Source organism: Prionailurus viverrinus, chromosome B3 (genome assembly GCF_022837055.1).
Source record: "Prionailurus viverrinus isolate Anna chromosome B3, UM_Priviv_1.0, whole genome shotgun sequence".
NCBI lineage: Eukaryota > Metazoa > Chordata > Mammalia > Carnivora > Felidae > Prionailurus > Prionailurus viverrinus.
In genome coordinates, this window is record NC_062566.1 from 55,522,643 (window position 1) to 55,548,251 (window position 25,609).

Below are 25,609 nucleotides of genomic sequence, written 5' to 3' on the forward strand. Positions count from 1 at the left end.
TCTTGTCAACAGGGATCCCTCACCTCCAAATTCTGTTTGCATTTTCCATTAGAGCCACTCAGGTTCATTTTCCAGAATTCTGAATCTCATACACTCCCAATTTGACTTATAAGCTCTTTGAAGGCAGGACCTTGTCTTATATTTAACCCCATCCTCATCTCCAGCACATATACACCATCCCTCAAAGCCTGTGTTATTGACTTGAAGTTTTAGGACGCTCTTCTCTTTTCTCTCCCTTGAAATCACTTGGAAGTTTGAAGAGGACATCATAGATATCTGCTTTGAGATCTTGAACAAGAGCCTGTACTTTTTAGAGAACCCATCCAAAGACTACTCCCAGCGGAATGACCCTGTGTACGTCTGCAGGGTGGTGAGCGCTATGGTAAGCACAGAAGCTCTCCCGGCCCTGTCTGAGGACAATCTGAGCTTCCCTAGGGCACTGTGGGGACCCGCCTGTCTGTCCTTTGCAGATCAACAGCAACGATGACAACGGTGTGCTGCAGGGAAACTGGGGAGAGGACTACTCCAGGGGGGTCAGCCCGCTGGAGTGGAATGGCAGCGTAGCCATCCTGCGGCAGTGGTTAGCCAGGGGCAGGCAGCCTGTGAAGTATGGACAGTGCTGGGTCTTTGCAGCTGTGATGTGCACAGGTGAGTGAGGGAGAGATGGGGATGCAAAAGCATTCATTTAATTTTTGGGATGACCCTTTGAAGTCGGGCTCTGGTTATCTCCATTTTCACATAAGTTAACTGGGGCCTGACCATAGCCCCACAGCTAAGAGATGGTGCACACAGGGACTCTCACCCAGCACACTCCATACTCTTGGGGACTCTTGCATATTTTCCTAGGAGGGAGGTTGACCCGTCACAATCATTCTGCAGTCTCCTTGATGGCAGTTAGACTATTAAAATGGTCACTTGGATAAAGAAGAGTGTGGCCCCAAAGTGGAAGCAAAGGCAGCTTCTCTCTGCCACTGCTCACGTTTCTCAGCTCCTGGTGAGCCTGGAGTCAGGGACAGCTGGGGGAAGCTTGAAGTACAAGCAAATGATCTGAGAAAGTCTGATCTCACCTGTAGGCAGAGCTGGCGGCTCCCAAATACTTCTTGGAGAGTTTCTTGAGGAGTTACAATAGGAGATTTGCTACTTTGCTAACTACCCACATGGAGCATCAGTGTTTTTTGCATTACCATTTATTTACGATTTAGTGCAAAGGTGTTGATCGGATTATCTGTGAGGATGAGGGAAAGACAGAATACTGAGGTGTCTGCCTGTCTTGCCCCATGCAAGGCAGGAGTACCTTACACATGCTACCTGTTGTGTTGTGATGCTCAGTGTTTGCTGAGTGAATGGGCTGACTCTGAATTGGAGGATGAGGGAGCAAAGAACAGAGAAGACAGAGACAGGGGCCAAAGACAAAGTTCTAGATTTTTCTGAGAGGGGCAGCATAGCTTGGCAGATATGTACAGGTGCTACAGATAGACGAGATGTTTAAATCTGAGTATTCAAACAGAGTGACCTCACTTTGCTCATTCATTTTCCCTGGAAAATGCTCAGCACAGCACCAGCATTTAATATGGCCACAGTTGTCTTGGGCTGGGAAGTCCCTGGTTAGGCAGGTGTTGTAGAGGAGAGCTTGGGCCCTTAGGCCCTGGGATGAGAGGGAGAAGGTCTAGGTCTGCATCCTTACTCCGTCTTGAAGCCTCTCCCCACTCCCAGGCCCTAAAGTTCTGGGGCCATTGAGGAAGGGGACAGCTGCTCCCACCACACAGCCTCTGGCCACTTGCAGTCCTGATCTAGCTGTCACCCCTTCAGAGAGGTTATGAAAAGCTCAGGAGATGTGCTGGGAGTAGAGAAGTGACTGTGAGCACATGGCTGGCTCCCTTTGGGACTCTTGAATCAATTGTAACAAAAAGATTGGTCAATCTCAATAGTCCTCTTACTTTTCAAAGCACTATAATCCTCCCAGCAGCCTCAGGAGGCACCCACTGCTGGTCCTGAGCTGGAGAGGGATAGGATAAACTTGTCTGAACTCCTCGCCTCGCTGGCTGAGGTGGAGACCTATGTTCCAAAGGTCACATCTGGCTCTTGGCTTGATTTTACTTGGCCTTGGGAAGATGTGTGTGTGTGTGTGTGTGTGTGTGTGTGTGTGTGTGTGTGCGCGCCCTTACGCTTGGGTGTGGTGGTGGTGTAGGTGGTGTAATATCTGCTTTGTGTGAGTAGATCTTAACTACTTAAGTGAAATCTTAAGATCTTAACTCAGTTTTGGGGGCACCTGGGTGGCTCAGTAGGTTGAGCGTCCAACTTCGGCTCTCAGGGCATGATTTCAAGATTCATGAGTTTAAGCCTTGCATTGGGTTTGCCGCTATCAGCACAGAGCCCGCTTCAGATCCTGTCTTCCTCTCTCTCTGCCCCTCCCCAGCTTGAGCTCTCTCAAAGATAAATAAAACATTAAAAAAAAAAGAAAAAGATCTTTACTCAGCATTAAGAAGCCTTTGTAGTACTATCCTGAGATGCCACAAGAGGATGCTGTTGCCTTATCAGGGATGGCTATTGCCTCATTGTACAAGCAAGTTCCCTCTGTCTCCGATGTCTTCCAGTTACTTCTATGTCCATCTTGCCCTTCTATCCTTTCTCTGATTTCTTTCTTACCTCCTCCAAATCTTTGTATTTCAGTAGAATTACAGATTCAGAATTTCAGAATTGAAAATCATCTGTTTCAATTCCTTATTTTGTTACACACAAGGAGACTAAGGCCCAGAGAAGTTAAGCCACACAGCTTCTCTTCTAAAAACAGGCCACAAGGCCTGAAGTTTTTTATTTTCTTTCAAATTAGCAAATGTTTTAGGTTCTCTGTTTTTAATCTGGAAAGCTGCTGAATGGAAAAAGCACTAAATAATAAATTGAGTTGCTTATTGTTGTTTTAAGTAACCTTCAAACGATTTCTTTTTCCTAGTGGGATGGAGACCATCAATGGGGCAGGTAGGCAGCAGGGTTCTGGGCCTGGGTTTAGTGCTTTGAGAATAAAGGACTTACAGGTATGGATCTGCAAGAATCTTGGCCTTCTTTCTCTCCTCCAGCTTAAAAGTTAGAAAGCATGCATGCGGAGCTAACGATTCTGCTTGAAATGAACTCAGTGATTCTCCATGTTTTCTTTCTCTTTAGTAATGAGATGTTTAGGTGTTCCAACCCGTGTGGTTTCCAATTTTCGTTCTGCACACAACATGGACAGGAACTTGACTGTCGACACCTACTATGACCAAAATGCAGAGATGCTGCCTACTCAGAAGCGAGACAAAATATGGTAAGGGACACCATCTCAAACACATCTCTGCTCCATGTCAGGAAGGGTAAGGAAGCTCTGACCTGGTTCTCTCTACTTTTGAGGCAATATCATCCTTTATCTTGTTGCTGGTGCCCAGAGAGCAATTCCCTAACCTAGGAGACTGTTCTGGCTAATTACATCATCACACTAAACTCCCTTCAGAAATATAAGACTATGGGATAACATTCTGAAGCCCACAACCAAAAAAATTGATTTTGTGTTCTGTGAACACTAACTTCAAAATCTTTATGCATCTTACAGACGACTCTTCCTTCTTTGAGCCATTTGTTTGTGCCATTCTCTGTTTCTCCTCGGGCAAAGCCTGCACTTGCTGTTTTTGTCCACTTCCTCAGTCTCTCCTGTTCCTTCCTCTATCCACCTCACTCCCTCTCTGCGTGTGTGTGTGTGTGTGTGTGTGTGTGTGTGTGTGTGTATGTGCCTTCATTTCTGGATCTCTGATCTCTTCCCCTGGCTCCCTACTCCTCTGCTGTACTGTAAATCTGGTGTCATGTTTTTCCTTTTCCAGCCAGTTTCCAGGTCAGATCTTTGGGTTGCGTGAGAACTAGTGGCAATCCTTGGAGCCCCTCCCGCTCTGAGTTCCTAAAGGGCTGAAGAACCCCCGATTCAATCAGCAGTGGTGTATCTGAGAAGGCTATATCACTTATGTAGCGTTTGGTGTGTGAATGCATAACCTGAATCTAATCATGAGAAAGCCTCAGATAAGCTCAAAATGAATATAGCTCTGGCAAATAAATACTGAATTCAAAATTTCAATGTAATAAAACAAAGGCTGAGAAACTGCTCCAGATCAAGGTAGACAAAGGAGACAGGACAGCTAAATGCAATGTGTGATCCTAGACTGGGTGGTAAAGAATGTAATAAAGGACACTATTCGAATTCTACCAAACATTTAAAGAGTTAATGCCTATTCTCTTGAAGCTGTTCCAAAAAATAGAAATGGAAGGAAAACTTCCAAACTCTTTCTATGAAGCCAGCATTACCTTGATTCCAAAACCAGACAAAGACCTAACTAAAAAGGAGAACTATAGACCAATTTCCCTAATGAACATGGACACAAAAATCCTCAACAAGATACTAGCCAACTGGATCCAGCAATACATGAAAAAAATTATTCACCATGACCAAGTGGGATTTATATCTGGGATGCAGGGTTGGTTCAATATCCACAAAACAATCAATGTGATTCATCACATCAATAAAAGAAAGGACAAGAACCACATGATCCACTCAGTAGATGCAGAGAAAGCATTTGACAAAATACAGCATCCTTTCTTGATAAAAACCCTCAAGAAAGTAGGGATAGAAGGATCATACCTCAAGATCATAAAATCCATATATGAAAGACCCAATGCTAATACCATCCTCAATGGGGAAAAACTGAGAGCTTTCCCCCTAAGGTCAGGAACAAGACAGGGATGTCCACTCTCACCACTATTATTCAACATAATATTGGAAGTCCTAGCCTCAGCAATCAGACAACACAAAGGAATAAAAGGCATCCAAATCAGTCAGGAAGAGGTCAAACTTTCACTCTTTGCAGATGACATGATACTCTATATGGAAAATCAAAAAAATTCCACCAAAAACCTGCTAGAACTGATCCATGAATTCAGCAAAGTCACAGGATATAAAATCAATGCACAGAAATTGGTTGCATTCCCATACACCAACAATGAAGCAACAGAAGGAGAAATCAAGGAATTGATCCCATTTAAAATTGCATACAAACCCATAAAATACCTAGGAATAAACCTAACCAAAGAAGTGAAAAATCTATACACTGAAAACTATAGAAAGCTTATGAAAGAAATTGAAGACACAAAAAAAAAAAAAAATGGAAAAAGATTCCATGCTCCTGGATAGGAAGAACAAGTATTTTTAAAATGTCAATACTACCCAAAGCAATCTACATATTCAATGCAATCCCTATCAAAATACCAGCATTCTTCACAGAGCTAACACAAACAGTCCTAAAATTTGTATGGAACCAGAAAAGACCCCAAATAGCCAAAGCAATCTTGAAAAAGAAAACCAAAGCTAGAGGCATCACAATCCCGGACTTCAAGCTGCATTACAAAGCCATAATCATCAAGACAGTATGGTACTGACACAAAAACAGACACTCAGATCAATGGAACACAATAGGGAACCCAGATATGGACCCACAAATGTATGGCCAACTAATCTTTGACAAAGCAGGAAAGAATATCCAATGGAATAAAAACAGTCTCTTCAGCAAGTGGTGCTGGGAAAACTGGACAGTGACATGCAGAAAAATGAACCTGGACCACTTTCTTACACCATACACAAAAATAAATTCAAAATGGATGAAAGACCTAAACATAAGACAGGAAGCCATCAAAATCCTCAAGGAGAAAGCAAGCAAGAAACTCTTTGACCTTGGTTGCAGCAAATTTTTACTCAACATTTCTCCAGAGGCAAGGGAAACAAAAGCAAAAATGAACTGTTGGGACCTCATCAAAATAAAAAGCTTCTGCACAGCAAAGGAAACAATCAGCAAAACTAAAAGGCAACCGACGGAATGGGAGAAGATATTTGCCAATGACATATCAGATAAAGGGTTAGTATCCAAAATCTATAGAGAACTTATCAAACTCAACACCCAAAAAACAAATAATCCAGTGAAGAAATGGGCAAAAGACATGAATAGACACTTCTCCAAAGAAGTTCAACATCCAGATGGCCAACCAACACATGAAAAAATGCTCAACATCACTCATCATCAGAGAAATACAAATCAAAACCACAATGAGATACCACCTCACACCTGTCAGAATGGCTAACGTTAACAACTCAGGCAACAACAGATGTTGGCAAGGATGCAGAGAGAGAAGATCTCTTTTGCACTCCTGGTGGGAATGCAAACTGGTGCAGCCATTCTGGAAAACAGTATGGAGATTCCTCAAAAAATTAAAAATAGAACTACTCTACGACCCAGCAATTGCACTACTAGGTATTTATCCAAAGGATACAGGTATGCTGTTTTGAAGGGGCACATGCGCCCCAGTGTCTATAGCAGCACTATCAACGATAGCTAAAGTATGGAAAGAGCCCAAATGTCCATCGATGGATGAATGGATAAAGCAGATGTGGTATATATATACAATGGAGTATTACTCAGCAATCAAAAAGAATGAAATCTTGCCATTTGCAACTACGCAGATGGAACTGGAGGGTATTATGCTAAGTGAAATTAGTCAGAAAAAGACATATCATATGACTTCACTCATATGAGGACTTTAAGATACAAAACACATGAACATAAGGAAAGGGAAGCAAAAATAATATAAAAACAGGGAGGGGGACAAAACATAAGAGACTCTTAAATATGGAGAACAAACAGGGTTACTGAAGGGGTTGTGGGAGGGGGGATGGGCTAAATGGGTAATGGGAATTAGGAATCTGCTCCTGAAATCATTGTTGCACTATATGCTAGCTAATTTGGATGTAAATTAAAAGCTAAAAAATAAAAAAAAAAGATGTGGTAGATATATACATAATGGAGTATTACTCGGCAATGAAAAAGAATGAAATCTTGTCATTTGCAACTACGTGGATGGAACTAGAAGTATTATGCTAAGCGGAATTAGAGAAAGACAAATATCATATGACTTCACTCATATGAGGACTTTAAGATACAAAACAGATGAATATAGGAGAAGGGAAGCAAAAATAATATAAAAACAGGGAGGGGGACAAAACATAAGAGACTATTAAATATGTAGAACAAACAGAGGGTTGCTGGAAGGGTTGTGGGAGGTGGAATGGGCTAAATGGGTGAGATGCATTATTCTTGAAATCATTGTTGCACTATATACTAACTTGGATGTAAATTAAAAATAAATAAATAAATAAATAGGACAATATTTGGTTGATTGATAAAATTGAAATATAGACAGTAAATTAGATAAAAATATTATATCAATAAGAAATGCGTGGGGTTGATAACTGTAAGGGAAGATCTCTATTCTTAGAAAATACACACTGAAGTAAAAAACAAAAGAAAAAATGTATTGATAATCTTCAAATCCATACTGAAAGAAACCCAATGGTAAAGCAAATGAAGCGAAATGTTAATGATAGATAACTTGGGTATATGGGTATTTTTTGTAATTTTTAAAAATGTTTATTTATTTTTGAAAGAGAGACAGAGACATGAGCGGGGGAGGGGGGGCAGAGAGAGAGGGAGACCTGGAATCCAAAGCAGACTCCAGGCTCTGAGCTGTCAGCACAGAGCTCAGTGCGGGGCTTGAACTTAGGAACTGTGAGATCATGACCTGCGCTGAAGTCTGACGCTTAACTGATTGAGCCACCCAGGCACCCTTGGGCATTTTTTGTACTATTCTTGCAACTTTACTGTAAGCTTGAAATTACTTCCAAATAGAGAGTAAAAAAAAGGGGGGGGATATAATTAGTACATAACAACTTTATACAGTGCCATATGGTATCTAGATTTTTCATGGGTGATCACTTCATAATTTATACAAATGTTAAATCACTATGTTGTACACCTGAAAATAATACAATATAGTATGTCAATTACATTTTAAAATTTAAAAACAACAATATAAAGCACTCAATATAGTGTCTGATACCTGACAAATCCAGGAAAATGTGAATCTTCATTTCCTTACTCTTCTCTGCAGGAATTTCCATGTCTGGAATGAGTGCTGGATGATCCGGAAAGATCTCCCACCAGGATACAATGGGTGGCAAGTTCTGGACCCCACTCCCCAGCAAACCAGCAGCGGTGAGTGAGGGCCACTGTGGAAGGATCTGGGCTCCGTGGGGGGGCTAAGCAGGGGGACTGATCACATGAGCAGGAGGCCAGAAAGGGGTAGTATTTTTTCTCACTTCATTGCCTTCAGCTGGGTGACCCAGATGACTTGCAGGACCTTGTTTTCTCACCTGCAAAGTGGGGAAGCTGATAAATGCCACAGGTGGCTGTGAGGATCTGATGAATTTGTGGGAACCTGAGAGCACTCGGTGTGTGAGGGTTTTCTCCATCCCATCCCCTTACCTGCCCTCGCCACCACCAGCCGGCCCAGTCCACATGCTAGCAGCTGTCAGCTGTCCTCAACTTCTGTTCCTTCCACAGGGATATTCTGCTGCGGCCCTGCTTCTGTGAAGGCCATCAGGGAAGGGGAGGTTCACCTGCCCTATGACACCCCATTTGTGTACGCCGAGGTGAATGCTGATGAAGTCATTTGGCTCTTCAGAGATGGTCAGGCCCAGGAAATCCTGGACCATAATACCCATTCCATTGGGAAGGAAATCAGCACCAAGATGGTAGGGTCGGCTAAGCGACAGAACATTACCAGCTCCTACAAGTATCCAGAAGGTGCTTGGGGCCCTGGGGTTTCAGGGTGGGTGGACATGACGTCTGTTGTGTTCTTCCCAGTGAGAATGGCTCATGCCTGTTAAAACCAACACCACCTGATCACCTACTCCTCATCGCAAACTCCCAGGGGCTTTCTTGGACCCTGGCCATGTGGGCCTAGGGCTGCTGGACTGAGAAAATAAAAACAGAGTGCCCAGTTAAATCTGAATTCGAGATCAGTTCAGATAAGCAAATATTTCATTAGTATAAGTGTGTCCCAAATATAGCATGTAATATACTTAAACAAAAATTATTGTATATCTGAAATTCAAATTTACCTGAAATTCAAATGGAATGTTCTTTATTATTATGGCAACTCTGTCCTAGGGTCATATCATGGTCCCCTTACATCATGGCAGTGGGGGTGGCAGCAAGGAGGGAGGTGGACACTTAAGGAGGGAAAGGAAGGACACCTGGCCTGTGGAAGGGAGTAGATGTCTCTGTGGAGAAGGCCAGGGTGGCATCAGGCTGCCTGAGTACCAACAATGCTGCTGTGTTGGTACTGCTATGTTCTAGTGGTATAAGCCTGGATGTGTTCTTAACATCCCTGTGCCTCCACCTCCTCATCTGTAAAATGGGTTAATGATACCTCAGAGGGCTATTGTGAGGGCAGCTGAGTATACAGAGAAAGCACTTGGAGCAATGCCTCTGGTGCATAGTAACTTTACTAGAGAAGTCCACAATTTGGGATAAGTTGGAGTTCAACCTGAATGTTGAGTAGACCCCAGGAGCAAGAGAGGAAGACCCACTTAAAAGATTTGAGCATGTATTTTATTTATTTTATTTTTTTTACCTTTTATTTTATTTTATTTTTTTCTTCAATATACGAAATTTATTGTCAGTTTCCATACAACACCCAGTGCTCATCCCAAAAGGTGCCCTCCTCAATACCCATCACCCACCCTCCCCTCCCTCCCAACCCCCCATCAACCCTCAGTTTGTTCTCAGTTTTTAAGAGTCTCTTGAGCATGTATTTTAGAAGTGAGGATGTTGATGCGGTGGGGGAGGGGGGGAAGCCTTTGGCTTTGATGATGATGATGACAGTGATGATGGTGACAATACTGATGACAAAGAACAGTACTGGGTACTTATATTCAGCAACTCATTTAACTCAAATTTTTGGCAACTCTATGAGGCAAGGAGATATATCTGGGTTATAAATGAAAGAATTGGGCACCAAGGGATTAAGGGACACCTAGCTGAGCAAGATTTGAATGCAGCACCAAGCAATATACCAATCCCCTGTTCTCAGCCACGATGCTGTATTGTCTCCTTATGTAGCTTCCCTTTGGGAAGGGAGCTGGAAGTTTCTGGGTGGCTTGTTTCCCAAAGAAGGCCACTGGTCCTCTCAACCCCTCCTTACTGAGGTCTTTCCTGGCTCTCCTTTCTGCCAGGATCCCCTGAGGAGCGATCTGTGTTCATGAAGGCTTCCCAGAAAATGCTGGGCCCAGGAAGGGCCTCCTCACCCTTCCTGGATCTGCTGGGGTCCAGGGGGTCTCAGGATCAGCCAGCCCAGCTGCAGCTTCACCTGACCAGGATGCCTGAGTGGGGCCAGGACCTGTTGCTGAAGCTGCATGCCCTGAGGGTGCCAGACAGAGTCCACCCGCGGGGTCCCATCAGACTGGTGGTGCACTTCTGCGCACAGGCCCTGCTGCACCAGGGTGGCACCCGGGAGCCCCTCTGGAGGCAAACAGTGCACTTGAACCTGGACTTTGGGGAGGGTGAGTATGAACAAGGCCTGGAAAATCACCTATAGGGATGGGAGCTGTGGGGTCATGAACAAAGCTGGGATGGTTCAGCCAGATTACACAGAGATCCCTGCACCCCAACACACACGTGCCAGGTAGTGAAGCTGTTGTTGGCAGGGGGTCACATATGCCATGTGCTGTACCTCTGACACTATCCCACTAGGTGAGACATAGCAATGACTTCTGGGGGCAGTAGGTATAGGTTAAGTACACTGTATCTTTCTCTTTGTTATGCACACATACTTTCATACACATACAGACTCACACACATAGTCTCTCACACATACAAATTTCCGTGTGTGTGTGTGTGTGTGTGTGTGTGTGTGTGTGTCTTTGTGTCCAGACTCAAGATGTCTTTTGTCTGTGCTTAGAGATACAGTGGCCGCTCTTGCTACCCTACGACAATTATAGAAACAAGCTGACAGATGAGAAGCTGATCCGTGTGTCTGGCATTGCCAAGGTGGAGGATATGGGGAGGTCCATGCTGGTCCTAAAAGATATCTCTCTGGAACCTCCCAATTTATCTATTGAGGTAAGGTGTCTTGGACAGAGATGGAGCCCGGAAGCCCTTTGACTCACCCGACCCAGGGGCTGGGGCTACAGCAGTGAATGAGATACAGTCCCTGCTTCAGACACCAAATAGATGATTAAAGCACAGTATGGTGTTGTCTTGTCCTCTGTGCAAAGTGCAGGGCAGAGTGGAAGTCTTCCCAGAGGAAGTGACATTTTGTGGAGGATGCATAGGAAGACACTGTCCAGAGAAATGAGGTGGAGATGAAAGCATTTTAAGTAGGGAGATAGCTTTGCAGAGGCAGAGAGACAGGAGAGGCATGGCTGGGAGATTGAGTAGAGGAGCCGGATTTGAGAAAAACCACAAGTGAAATTCCAAAGGTGACTGCAGATAACACAGGGTTGACAGGGAAGAGGGAGGACATATGAAAGGAGCCTCGGATTTGAGTTCTAAGATTGTGTGGCTGGCAAGGTCATTACAGGTGGAAGAAGGATAAATGGAGGGCAGAAATATTCCCCATCTCCCATTACCAGGGGTTTTCCTTCCCTCAAAGCCTCCTTTCTCCATCTCCCCTCCTGTTCTAAAGAACTTGCCCACTGCCTGATCCCAACCTGGCTTTGCACCTGCTGGATTTGTTAGTGGCACACTCCACCCCAACCAGAATGAGTAGCTCCACATCATAAACCATGTGACCACCTGACAGTTTTCACCTGGGCGTGTTGTCAGGCCACGGTGCAGCAAACAGTGGGCAGAATCACAGCCTGGTGCTGAGGCGAGGACCCTGCCCCCATTACCCAGAGCCCTGGTTACAAACAAGATCCAATGCAAACACATCAGAACCAGAGTAGACTATCAATTGGTCCCCACAGTTAAGGGAATGGGGGATGATTTGTGTGAGTATGAAGGATCCCAAAGACATTTTTGCCTGTTCTACTTTGATGCCCTCATTAGAGGACAAGGGATTTGTTTCTTTCATTTGAATTTTAGAGAAGTCAGGATGGGTTCTTACTTTTTCTTAATTCTCTGTTTGAGGGAGAACATGCCTCGAGTATGATCTGGGTGGTCAGGACCCATTTTAGTTCAACATATGTTCATCAAATATCCACCACCTGGTTGGCACTGCACTAGGCACCGGGCTCTAGAAGTGAGTAGGATAGAGACCCTGCCTCCCACTCACAGGCCAAGGCCATGCTGCCCTATGACACAGACCTCACGTGGGATGCACAGAACACACCTGGGGAAACTCAAGAGTGTTTCTACTGTCAGAACAACGTGGGGGAAAGATCCTGGCTGGGGTCTGGGACACCTGGCTCAGGTCCTGGCTCTGCCATATCATGTGACATTGGCCTCAGAAGGATAGTGCTAGGGGTACCTGGGTGGTTCCGTCAGTTAAGCATCTGACTCTTGGTTTGGGCTCAGGTTGTGATCTAGCGGTTCATTAGTTTGAGCCCTGTATCAGGGTCTGCACTGATGGTGCTGAGCCTGCTTGAGATTCTCTTTCTCCCTCTCTCTCTGCCCCTCCCCTGCTTGTGGTCCCTCTCTCTCTCAAAATAAATAAGTAAACAGAAAAAAAAGAAAGATATCACTGATAGCATATGGATGGTGCATATAGCACCACTTCTTATCCCATGCCTGTGTCAGACGCTACTAATCAGTCATAGCTCTCTGACTCTGGATTTGTCCTCAGGATCCTTTTCAACACGCCATTTCTATTAGCCATGATGAACAGATTGGAGCTGGCACTTTAGTTGAAATCTAATTGCCATCCTGAACTAGATGGTGGGGAGGGAAATAGATTTCAACTTGGTGCCAATTCCCAACTGGCAGTGGCTTCCTGAAGCATTGTGACTTTCTAAGACAGGTCAGGATATTTGTTAACCTTGAATACTCTTCGGCTTACATTCTTCTCTCCCAATTGCAGTGGTTTAGCAGTAAGGAAGCAGTCCCTGGTGGTGAAGAGAAGGACAGTGGAATGAGGGTGCTGAACTGGAGTGTGGAAATGAGGCCAGTTGCCCACAATATCCCTGTCTTCTCTCCTCACAGGTGTCTAAAAGGGCTGAGGTGGGCAAGGCACTGAGAGTCCACATCACCCTCACCAATACCCTAATGACTGCTCTGAGTAACTGCATGATGGTGCTGGAGGGAAGTGGCCTCATTGATGGGCAGATATCCAAAAAGTAAGTACCGTCTGTCTCATGCTGGTCTCTGACAAGGGGTACCTTGTGGGGTCATAGGTCGGTCCTTTGTCTCCTGAAGGGTGCCTACTTGCCCCCACTTTCCCACCCTCCATGGGGAAGGTTGACCTTGGTGGTGTTGGGGGGGTGGGAGGTGCTTACTCCAAGAGGGGAAACTATACCACCCATCCCAGCAGTTACTTAAGGCTCTAACAGGCTCTTTTTGACTTTCAGCATTGGGACTCTGGTGGCTGGACACACGATCCACATTCAACTGGACCTCTACCCCATCAAAACTGGACCACGCCAGCTGCAAGTCCTCATCAGCAGCAATGAGATCAAGGAGATCAAGGGCTACAAGGACATCTTTGTTGCTGCAGCCAGGGTTTCTTCAGCCCCACCCCGCCCCGCCCCGTACTCTCCCAACCACCCCCCTCCCGTCTCTCCCTGAGCCCAGCACCCTTCCTACTGCTCCCCTCTTCATCCCCTAGCCCCTTCCCTACCCCCCACTCCTGATACCCTTCCAGCCCTCTGGCAGCCCCACCTTGGTCTTTTCTGCTCCTGAAGGTGTAACGTTATCTTTGCCCCTTCTCTGTCTGGTTCCTGGCCTGCTTGGGGTGAATGAAGCACTATTAGAACCTCTGTGCATCTTGGGAAGAGACAATAAAGACCTCTTAATTTATCACCAGTGTTCTCTCTTCTGTGCTAAGAATCTACTTATTGCTGCTGGCTGGTCCCCTGGCCTGGCCCAATGCCAGATGCATTGGCTAGGCCCTCTCTGCTCTTCCTGTCTTATCTCTCTCCTGCTTTAAGTCCCCAGTCACAAAATAAGGCCAATATGATTCCCTTAAATCAGCCTCTCTGGAATTAAGGACCCCAGGTCTCTCCATTTAAATGGTCTTAGCCTGCAGATGGAAGCTGGAGGGAAGTCTGGGGAGGGTGGCCTGGGAAGACAGTGACTGTGCCACCAGGGGGACCAGCCAGAGATACCTCGCAGGACTTCTCTGCTGCCCCCTGAGAGCACAGGGATGGCTGGGCCAGTCCCACTCAAAATCATTTGTGCTCATTCTAGATAATTTGGAAAGACCAGAAAGGTGAAAAGAAACAAAAGAAAAATCACCTATAGTTCCTCATCCCAGAAGAAATCTCTGCTAACAGTTTGCCACATATCTTTCTGGCCTTCCTCCCACTATTCGTTGTGCTTTTTTAAGTTATCATTAGGAGCGCCTGGCTGGCTCAGTTGGTAAAGCGTCTGACTCTTGATTTCAGTTCAGGTCATGATCTCATAGTTTGTGAGTTCAAGCCCCATGTCGGGCTGACAGCGTGGCACCTACTTGGGATTCTCTCTCTACATCTCTCTCTGCCCCTCCTCCCTCCAATTAAATAAATAAACTTAAAAAAATAAAGTTATCATTACCTGGCTATCATTAAAAGGTAAGAGATAATAAGTGTTGGTGAGGATATGGAGAAGAGGGAATCCTTGTGCATGTTGGTGGGAACGCAAACCGGTGCAGGCACTGTGGAAAACAGTATGGAGGTTCCTCAAAAAGTTAAATATAGAACTACCATATGTCCCAGCAATCCCACATCTGGGTATTTATCCAAAGGAAATAAAATCACTATCCTGAGAAGAAACTTTCATTCCCGTGTTTGTTACTGCATTATTGACAATAGCCAAGATATGGAAACAACCCCAGTGTCTGTCAGTGGATGAGTGGACAAAGATGTTCACACACACACACACACACACACACACACACACACAGAGAGAGAGAGAGAGAGAGAGAGAGAGAGAGAGAGAGAGAGAGAGAAATATTATTCAACCATGAAAAAGAAAGGAAATCCTGCCCTTTGCTATACCATGGATGGACTTTGAGGGCATTATGCTAAGTGAGAGATAAGTCAGGGGACAACAAGTACTTTATGATATCACTTATCTGTGGAGTCTAAAAAAGCTGAACTCCTAGAAACAGAGAGTAGATTGGTGGTAAGTGGGGGCTGGGGATGAGGGAATTGGGGAGATGTTAGTCAAAGAGAAGAAACTTCCATTTGGTAGATAAATAAATTCTGGAGATCTAATGCACAGCATCGTGATTATAGTTAATAATAGTGTATTTTATACTTCAAACTTACCAAGAGACCAGGTCTTAAACGTTCTCACTGCAAAAAAGAAATAACTGTGTCATGATGGAGGTATCAGTAACACTACGGTAGTAACATTATAACATACAAATGTATCAGATCAACAGGTTGTACACCTTAAGCTTACACAATAGTATATGCCAATTATATCTCAATTAAAAAAATTAAAATATAGTTATCATTATAAATTGGCATATTTGCATCATGGAAATTTTGGAAATTCCAGAAACACAGAAAAGGAGAGCATGCTCTTGCAGGTTTTCAGACGTGGGCCCTTTATCCTTGCCACTGCTCACCTGCTCAGTGGCTCTGCAGGTTCACTTGGCTTATCTCACCACCCTCTCCTCCTCCTCCTCCTCTCCCCTCTCCCCCCTCCCCTTCCCTCTCATCCTTCTCTTCTCTCTGTTTTTTAAAATTTATTTTGCTTTCGCAGGCTGCTTTGTGAAGGAAGGGCAGGAGCCTGCACACCCACCCTCCACCCTGTGTGCTAGCTGCTCTCGTCCCCACTGAGTGCCATTGGGCATTTCTGTGGGGCTCTGTCACTGCTTTGTCACTGCTGTGTTCCAGGTGGCTCCTTGCCCACCTGCCGGAGAAACTGAGCTGGCTCCTGGGGAAATCTGAAACCTTGCTCCACCTGCCAAGTGCCTGGGCCTCCTTTGTTTAGTCATTGCCCCTCCTGTCAGGTCAGCCTGGGGGCCTGGCAGTGTCACTTGTGTCGCTGGAGGGAAAGAGTGGACAGGCTTCCTACTGGGCCTTCAAGGGCCTTCCATAAGGGCATTAGCCATTTCTACCTTCCCAGTTGACCTTTCAAATTTTCCACTCTCCTTACACAAAAATTGGCTGTAAAAAGTGTACTCTGTAGTGTTTTCTTTTTCTTTCATGTAGGCAAGCCTGTCTGGCTTCGTTTCTCTACCTCAGCTGGACAAGCTAGACAATCTCAAAGTCCCTTCCAGCTCCAAAGGCCCTCAGGACCCAGGATGCTGGGGCTCATGCCCCCTGTTGCAGAGCGCCTTCAGATTAGGTCCTGGCCAACCCTCCTTCACTGTCCTTGCCCTCCCCTTGTCTCATAAAACCCGGTGTGCTGGCCTCCCAGGCAGTGGGTGCCCACAGACAAACTCTGAAAGAAATGTCCTGGCTGTGCAGCAGGGGGCACAAAGCAGACCAGCTCCCAGGTCTCCTGATTGCTGGTCTTCCCCAACAATTCCCCTCCATGTTCACGTCCCCAGCAATTCCCCATATGCTGCTCAGTGTCACTGTGTGATATAAAGCACAGAGCTCTGAGGCCAACTTCTAGGTCCCTCGGGTGCAAGACAATAGTAGCAGTGCCAGCCCCCAGAGGGTTACTGTGAGGATCAAATGAGAAAGTGTGTTCTAAAGGGCTTTGTAAGTTGTGAAGTACATTCACGTGCAGAGGTCCCTGATTGGTTTAGTCACCTCTTCTGAGTGACTGTCTCCATTTCTGATCATAGAAAAGGAAGGAGGCAGGGGTGCCTGGGTGGCTCAGGCAGTTAAGCGTCCAACTCTTGGTTTCAGCTCAGGTCATGATATCACGGTTTGTGAGGTCGAGCCCCGCATCGGGCTCTGCACTGTCAGTGCAGAGCCTGCTTCAGATTCTCTCTCTCCGTGTCTGCCCCTCAGCTGCTCGCACTCTTGCTCTCTCTCTCTCTCTCAAAAATAAATAAACATTTGGGGCGCCTGGGTGGCGCAGTCGGTTAAGCGTCCGACTTCAGCCAGGTCACGATCTTGCGGTCCGTGAGTTCGAGCCCCGCGTTGGGCTCTGGGCTGATGGCTCAGAGCCTGGAGCCTGTTTCCGATTCTGTGTCTCCCTCTCTCTCTGCCCCTCCCCCGTTCATGCTCTGTCTTTCTCTGTCCCAAAAATAAATAAACGTTAAAATAAATAAATAAATAAATAAATAAATAAATAAACATTAAAAAGAAAAGAAAAGGGAGGAGGCAGAGGAACCCACCTGGATCTGCCAATTCATGCTTCCCTTTGCTACTGTCTGGGGGGAATCTCCCATGGAGCCCATGGACCCTGATTTTACAGACAAGGAAACTGGAACGTGGCTGAGGGCATACTGGGAATTCATGGCAGGAACAAATGTTAGCATCCTAGTCTCTCTGAGTCTTAGAAAGGTCTGGAGGTACCCCACCCCCATCCTGTTAGAGCTGGTTCAGGGGGATGGCAGGTGAGCCCACACCTCCCTATTTGAGTGTCCCAGGATCTGCTCTGTGCCCTTCCCCTGCAGGTCACAGCCCTGCTTCCCTCCAAACAGGAAGGTGCCCATCAACTCTGCTGAGCTTCCCTGGCTCTCCTCTGCCTCCCTTACCCTAGACAAGCCGCTCTGACCAGAGTTGCCTCCTTCCCCCAGCACACACACAACACACACCTTCTGACTATGATTTGTAGGAATCAAATGAAAAGCTAAACCTATAAGCCAGCTCCTTAGCCCAGTGCCATGAAATAGGCTGCTATTGTCAAATGGCCACTGGGCACCTTCCTCTTTGGCTACTTCACCTCTCCAGACCCACCCGCCCTCACTGCACTCACCTTCCTGTTTCTCCTCACAATTAAGCTCTCCTGCTTATGCCTCCTCCTTCTCCCTAAGCTAACCCATTTCCACTAATGTGGCAGTGGGTTCAGGCACTTATCCATTTGTTCGTGTATGGATCATCTTTTAATTCATTCAATTGCACGGTCAACAAATATGAACTGGAAAACTGGCCATGCTTCAGATACTGCATTAAGCATTTATGCACAACTTTGGAGTCTGACTTTTGTGTTCGAAATCTAGTTCCACTAGTTCTTAGTGATCTTAGGAAAACTATTTAGTATCTTTAAGGCTCGATTTCCTCACCTGTAATATAGGAACAATCATAGTACCTAACTCAGGGGAATGGCATGAAGATTAAGTGGGATGATGCACTGGAACTGAAAAGATGTCGCTAGTCCTTCCAGTAGTTTCACTATTAGCCATTATCATTAGTAAGCACTGGGGGTAGATTAATAAGATATAGGCCATGCCTTCCAGGGGGATTGGTGGGGAAATAGGCTAAGTATTTATAACATGGAGTATGAGTAGGCTAATAGGGAATGAAAAGGGGGTGCCCCTAAATGCCTGGTATGCCTGGCATGGTGGAGAGGGGGTGTTAGGAAGACCTCCTGGAGGGGCAGCACTTGAGCCTGGATCTGAGAAAGGTGAGAACTGAGAGAAGGACATTTCAGAAATAGAGAGACTGGCAGGTGCAATAACAGGTGTAGGAAAGCAGATCTGCATCTGAGAACGGCAGGTATTTGGCCTGAATGGACTCCAGGCAGGAAGGAAAGATCCTGAAGAGATTTGTGGGCAATGTTGAGAAGCTTGGACTCGACCTACTGCTGGATTGTAAGCCAGGAGCAACCTGGCTGAATTGGCACTTCAGAAACATCACTGTGATGGCTCATTTGGAAAAAGGATGGGTGGGAGACTGGTTAGGAGTTGTTGTCCAGGCCAGGGGGTGCTTCAGTGAAGCCAGGGCCAAGGGCCCAGGGAGAGTAGGCTAATTTTAGGAGATAATCAGGAGTTGGGCTGGCAGCAATCAGTGGCTGATGGGCTAAGGGAGGTCAGGAAGACAGAGAAATACGAGGTGGCACCCAGGTTTCTCCCAGAGTGACTGGATGGGCACTGTCCTCACTCGCCAAGACCAGAAATGCTGGAATGAAGGTGGGTGTGTGTGTGTGAAGTAGTGAATTGTATATGTGAATGGATACAAATACTATAAGAGCAGACTGGGAACAAGGAGAGTAGAAAATACAGGAAGGAGGGCAGATGGTGGTGAGCGAGGTTCCTGAAGAGGGAGGTTAAGGGACCCAGAAAGCAGGGAATTCAGTGGAAGTTCCCACAGGAGGGAAAGGCAGGGTGGGGGCGGGGGCGGGGGCCTTTAGGGTGTCCTGCCCACTCCCTGCTAAGAGCCCTTTCCCCTCCTTCCATCTGTCTCCTCCCATCTGTGCTTTTCTCCCTACATGCTCACTCCCAGGACTTGTACTGTTTGTTCTTAATAGAACCAAGGACATCCACTGGCATTCCTACCTTCTTACTTATTTCCAGAACTCCTCCATGCATCTTCCCAAGTTTATTTCCTCTACTCCTTTTGAGATTCACCTTCACCTGGCCAGTCTCACCCAACACAATAGCTCTGCCCCAAAAACTAATACCAAAAAAATCATACCAAGGGTGATCCAGAGTGGGTTCTCTTTGCATTTGACATCTAGAAAGTGGCCCTTCAGGATAAAAGCCAGCCAGAGTTCTAGGCTTGAGAGGCTCTCCCAGCTGTGAGCTGTAGTCTTGGGACCCTGGTATTCTTTCCTGTAGGGGCACAGCCCCTTGCATCCCCAGAGAGGCCATCAGCTCACCTCTCCCACCTGGCTCCCCCACTATAGTACAACACCTGCCATGGAATGCTTCATTGCCCAAGAGCTATCAAATGCTCACATGGCATAAGGCCCTGAGAGTTCATTGGCTTCCACACTTCTTCCCAGCTGAGCAACACTGCCAAGAAAAACCTGAGGGCAAGTGAGAAAACCAGTTGTGATCTGCCCAGTAAGCAGGTGGCAGTGCAGCAGCCACCCTGCCTTCGGTGTCTCTTGGAGTCTTAAAGATGGAAGGGGGAACAAACGTACCAGGACCAGTTTCCTGAAGCTCCAAGCCGCCCAGCTGTTCTGTGAAGAGTGGCCCAGGAACCAGAGACAGCGGCCATGGAGCAAGGTAGGGGAGGCCCCCTGGGGCTGCAGGAGCTAAGGAAGAAGGAAGACAGAGAGACTGTAGGAAGTCAAGGGGAGAATGGATTCAGAGGAAGAAAGGAGTAAATAAAGAACTGAGGCTGAAAGAACCCAGAAATTTCAGAATTTGTTGATAGTCAGAGACCCACGAAACGAGGTGGAGGCCGGCTGGTAAACATAGCCAAACAGCTGTGTACCAGCACGCCTGCTTCCATAGCCCAGTGGGATGGGGCAGGGCCAGGGATTAGTGGGTCAGGGAGCCTGTCCTCTGCCACTTGCTGATGCCTTAACATTTAGCAAGTCACTTCTCTAGTTCCCAGCCCCATGCCTGAAACGTGAGGGGGCGGGGTGGACAGGATGAACTTGAAGTTTTCTTCTGGCTCTGAAATTCTCTGCATCTTCAAACCTTCTCTTTTTCCCCACTTCAGAAAGTCTGTTCCTCATTTCAGCTAATCTGTTCTGTCTATATTTCCTCTCTAGAAAGCTGCTTTGATGATTAGTTCGTTAGTTAAAATCATTTCTAAAAATGAGTTCAAATTTCTACATATTTAACAGCTTCACCTTCACTTACTCTTTTTGTTTAAATTTTTATAATTTTGGGGGTGCTTGGGTGGCTCAGTTGCTTAACCATCTGACTCCTGATTTTGGCTCAAGTCACGAACTCACGGTTTGTGAGATACAGCCCTGAGAGTAGGGCCCTGTGCTGACAGCACGGAGCCTGCTTGGGATTCTCTCTCTTCCTCTCTCTCTTTCTCTCTCTTTCTCTCTCTCTCTCTCTCTCTCTCTCTCTCTCCCTCTCTCTGTCTCTCTCTCTCTTTATCTCTCTCTTTCTGCCCTGCTCTGCTCACTCTCTCTCAAAAATAAATAAATATTGGGGCGCCTGGGTGGCTCAGTCGGTTGAGCGTCCAGCTTCAGCTCAGGTCATAATCTCGCGGTCCGGGAGTTCAAGCCCCGCATCAGGCTCTGTGCTGACAGCTCAGAGCCTGGAGCCTGTTTCAGATTCTGTGTCTCCCTCTCTCTCTCTGACCCTCCCCCGTTCATGTTCTGTCTCTCTCTGTCTCAAAAATAAATAAACATTAAAAAAATTAAAAATAAAAATAAATAAATATTTAAAAATTTAAAAATGATTTTTATCTACACAAGAAATATATGGATATGCAGTTGAAGTAAAATAAGACAATAATTACAGATAAAGTTACAGTCCCTTGACCACCACCACCAACCCCAGCTTCATCTCCAGAGAGGCCACTGTGGTCATATCTAAGAGAAATCATGGTTACTAGTCTTTTGTCTACATATTTATATTTGTGTGTGCGTGTGTGTGTGTGTGTGTGTGTGTGTGTATAAGATCAGTACATATGTAAAATTATATATATATATATGACTAGCTTTTTTGGTATAAATATCATAAATATCATGGTATAATCACATTGTACATATTTTTCTACAACTTGATTTTTTTTTTCACTCAACAGTATGTGGTTGGAGCTCTACCCATGCCAATTAGTACCTTTAAATCTACCTCAAAAATTTCCACTTTGCATAGTACTCCATAGTATGGGTGTAAGTAATTTATTTATCCATCCCATTTTGATGGGCATTTAGGTTGTTTCCCATTTTCTAGTTATATAAGCAATGCTGCAGGGCACATTCTTATGTATGCCTCTGTACTCATGTGGGAGTGTCTCTCTAGGATTGATACTGAGATCAATTACTTTGAAGATTCTACCTATAATTTCCTTTCTATTTCTTTGATCATTTTACTCCCCTTCATCCCCTCACATCAAGGAGAACAAATATGCCCAATAGTAAATGTACTTCCTATTTGAAAGTCTGGTGTGTGGGGTGAAGAATAATCCCAGCATTATACGCAGAAGTTAACTTGACCCATGATGTATCCAGAGGATGAGATTTGGCCCCAGTGCTGGCTCTCAGGCAGATGTTGCCATACCTAGTGAGGAGTCTAAGTCATGAGCCCAACCTGAATTGGAGCCAGTAAATGATCTGTGTAGTCAGCTGGTCTCCAAAAGTGATGAGCTTCTTTTTCTACTACCAGGGGAAAGCCAGGTGCTCTCCCAGCTATCAGTAGGCTGGTTCCTTTCTGAAGACCAGCAATGGCAGAAACTGTTGAGTAATGGAAAGAACACGGGACTTAGGCCAATAACCCTAGGTTCAGCCTTAGAAAAGACATTTAATCTGCCTGAACCTTGTTTCCCATCTCCAAGTGTGAATGACATGACATTTCATCCCTCCAACATTGTGGTGAGGACTCAATGAGATAGAGTGTCTACAATGGTGCCCATCACATAGCAGACAAGCCTTCAGTGAGGTGTTGGTTGGATTTGAAATAAGTGCAGAGTGATTATGGAAAAGATAGAGAACTCTATTCAAACTAGCAAACATCTTTTGGTACCTACAATGTGCTGATCATTATGCTTATATTTCTTTCATAAGAAACCCCATACCCAGAGTACCTGGGTGGCTCAGTCAGTTGAGCATCCGACTTCTGCTCAGGTCATGATCTCGCGGTTCGTGCGTTCGAGCCCTGCATTGGGCTCTGGCTGACAGCTCAGAGCCTGGAGGCTGCTTCAGAATCTGTGACTCCCGCTCTCTCTGCCCCTCCCCTGCTTGTGCTCTGTCTCTGTCGCTCAAAAAATAAATAAATGTTTAAAAGATTAAAAAAAAAGTAGAACCCCCATACCCTATAGCAGTCATACCCCATTTTCTCCTACTTCCAGCCCCTGGCAAACCCTAATCCACCATCTGTCTCTATGGGTTTACCCATTCTGAATATTTCATACAAATTGGATTATATAGGGCAACTGGGTGGCTCCATAGGTTAAGCATCTGACTCTTGATCAGGTCATGATCTCACAGTCCTTGAGTTTGAGCCCTGCATCAGGCTCTGTGCTGACAGCACAGAACCTGTTTGGGATTCTGTCTCTCCCTCTCTCTTCCTCTCTCTCTCAAAATAAGTAAATAAACTTAAAGTGAATCATATAATATGTAACCTTTTGTATCTGGCTCCTTACACTAAGCATAATATTTTCAAGTTTCATCTATATTATACTGTATTCAGCATTCCTTTATGTGGCTGAATAACATTCCACTTTACAGATATACCACACTCGTTCATCCAATATCCAGATAGTGGTCAATAACCAGATGGTTGTTTCCATCTTTTGGCCATTATGAATAGTGCTGCTATCAACATTCATGTACAGGTTTTGTGTGAACAAATGTTTTCAAATTCTCAGGTCCATACCTAGGAGTGGAGTTGCTGGATCATATGGTAACTCTATTTTTGACATTTTGAGGAACTGCCATACTGTTTTCCAAAGTGGCCATACCATTTTACAATCCTATCAGCAATGTATAAGCGTTCCAATTTCTCCACATCCTCCCCAACACTGGTTATTTTCCGTCTTTCTTATTAGAGCCATTCTAGTGCATGTGGAGTGGTATTTCATTTGCATTTCCCTAATGATTAATGATGTTTAACATTTTTTCATTTGCTTATTGGCCTTTGCATATTTTTTTGGAGAAATGTCTATTCAGATCAATTGCCCATTTTTTATTTGTGTTATTTTTTTAATCATTGGGTTGTACACATTCTTTATATATTCTTGATACAAATCCCTTATCAGGTATGTGATTTATAAATACTTTCTCTCATTTTGTAGTTGTCTTTTCACTTTATTGATGATATCCTTGAAGCAAAAAATTTTTAATTTTGATGAAGTCCAATTTATAGGGTTTTTTATTTTGTTGCTTGTGCTTCTATTGTCTTATCTAAGAAACCATTTCCAAGTCCAAGATAATGAAAATTTACTCCTATGTTTTCTTCTAAATGTTTTATGGTTTTAGCTCTTACATTTAAGTCTTAGATTAATTTAGAGTTTATTATTGTATATGGTGTAAGGCAGGGTTAAAACTTCATTCATTGCAAGTGTATAGAAATATAATTAATTTTTGTATATACATATTGTATTCTACAACCTTGATGAATTTATCTGCTAGTTCTAATTTTGTGTGTTGATTTGTTAGGATTTGCTATATTCAAGATCATGTCATACATTAATAAAGACAATTTTACTTATTTCCAATGTGTACTGGCTAGAATCTCTAGTACAGTGCTAAAGAGAGAAGATACCCTAGTCTTGTTCCTAATCTTAGGGAGAAAAGTATCTAGTATTTCATTATTAAATATGGTTTTGACTGTGGATTTTTCATAGATACTCTTTATCAGTTTCAGCTAGTTTACTTCCTTTCTTAGAGGTAATTTACTTGTTGGGTGTTTTTTATTATGAGAAGATGTTGGATTTTGTCAAATGTTTTGTTTTGTATTTCTTATAATCTAGAATACAGCTGAGACAAAACAGCTAGGCCTGTATCCTCATTGGCTTACATATTGTGGTAGAAGGCAAACAAATGAAAAAGTAACTACAAAAATATCTGAATATTTCTTGCTGATCCTGAAATTACTGGCTCCCAGTAAAAGTTTGTTGATAAAAATGAACAATTGAGCATGATATTAACTCAATGAAGCAATTAAGTTTCACTATAAGTGATGCAGTTAAGTACTCTAGGCCAGTGGGAGATGGAAAGAAGGGTGGGTCAGCTCAGGCAGGCTTCATGAAAGAGGTGGGTCTTCAACAGGTGGAGGACAGGTAGAATTTGGTTAGATTTTGTTAGGACAGACGGAATGAGAGGGCACTCTAAGTTGGGGTTACAGCAGGATCAAAATATGTGGACAGGTAGGGCTACCATTTGCTTGGGAACAGATTGGTTGGAGGAGAGGGCCTATGCTTGGAGTGTTGAGAAGCAAGAACGCAAGTAACTGAAGGCCAGGTATGGAGGGTCATAAGTGTCAGGTTAAGGAGTGTACCTTTTGTATGGTAGACTGTAGGGTATCTCAGAACTTTTAAAGCAAAAGGATGGCATGATTCAATTGTCTTGAGGAAAGATAATCTGGTGATGTGTTAGGAGAGGATGGTGTAGGAAGCAGGACACCTAATGGAATTGGTTATGGCCACTAGGGGTAAAGTGAGGAGGTCAGAATTATGCAAATGTGGAAAGGGTCAAGTGGACACCAGAGATGTTTTCACGGAATGAAGGGATGTGTCCACACACGAATGGAAAAAGACCAAGAAAGAGATGGGTGAGCCAAGTGTGACTTAAAGGTTGTGAGCCCAGATGCCTCAAGACCACTGTAGGACCATGGCCAAACATGGAGAAGTCAGAAATGGAGCCCTTCTTGGGGAGACACACTTGGAGAGTAGTGAGATCAATCTGTGTTTTATCAGAGGCTCCAGAAGGCTGGGAGTGGGACTTTCTTTGACTATCCTCAGCATCCCAGCTCCCAGGGCATTAGGCATGTGACATTAGTGGTGGTCAGGGAGCCAGCAAATTGCTGAAAGCATAGTAGTTAACTACCAGACCTGGAGGCTGGCACAGGGGCAAGTGACATTGTTAACTTGAGTCTAAAAACTGGATGCTGGGGTGAATCTGGAGACATGCTAGGCTGAAGGGAG

General features: G+C 44.8%; 2 protein-coding genes across 2 annotated transcripts in view; both read left to right on the forward strand.

Annotated features, from left to right (window-relative positions):
* The window catches only part of TGM7 (transglutaminase 7), a 29,312-nt gene extending 9,360 nt beyond the window's left edge, over positions 1 to 19,952 (forward strand). Inside the window, exons 6-15 of the mRNA XM_047863023.1 lie at positions 254 to 382; positions 471 to 648; positions 3,160 to 3,298; positions 8,008 to 8,111; positions 8,460 to 8,702; positions 10,136 to 10,462; positions 10,861 to 11,021; positions 13,044 to 13,177; positions 13,409 to 13,559; positions 19,836 to 19,952. Coding sequence (XP_047718979.1) covers positions 254 to 382; positions 471 to 648; positions 3,160 to 3,298; positions 8,008 to 8,111; positions 8,460 to 8,702; positions 10,136 to 10,462; positions 10,861 to 11,021; positions 13,044 to 13,177; positions 13,409 to 13,559; positions 19,836 to 19,952 — 1,683 coding nt within the window. The remainder of the gene's footprint in view (positions 1 to 253; positions 383 to 470; positions 649 to 3,159; positions 3,299 to 8,007; positions 8,112 to 8,459; positions 8,703 to 10,135; positions 10,463 to 10,860; positions 11,022 to 13,043; positions 13,178 to 13,408; positions 13,560 to 19,835) is intronic.
* Positions 19,953 to 20,051: 99 nt separating this feature from the next.
* Positions 20,052 to 25,609, forward strand: part of TGM5 (transglutaminase 5) — a 30,920-nt gene continuing 25,362 nt past the window's right edge. Inside the window, exon 1 of the mRNA XM_047862251.1 lies at positions 20,052 to 20,061. Coding sequence (XP_047718207.1) covers positions 20,052 to 20,061 — 10 coding nt within the window. The remainder of the gene's footprint in view (positions 20,062 to 25,609) is intronic.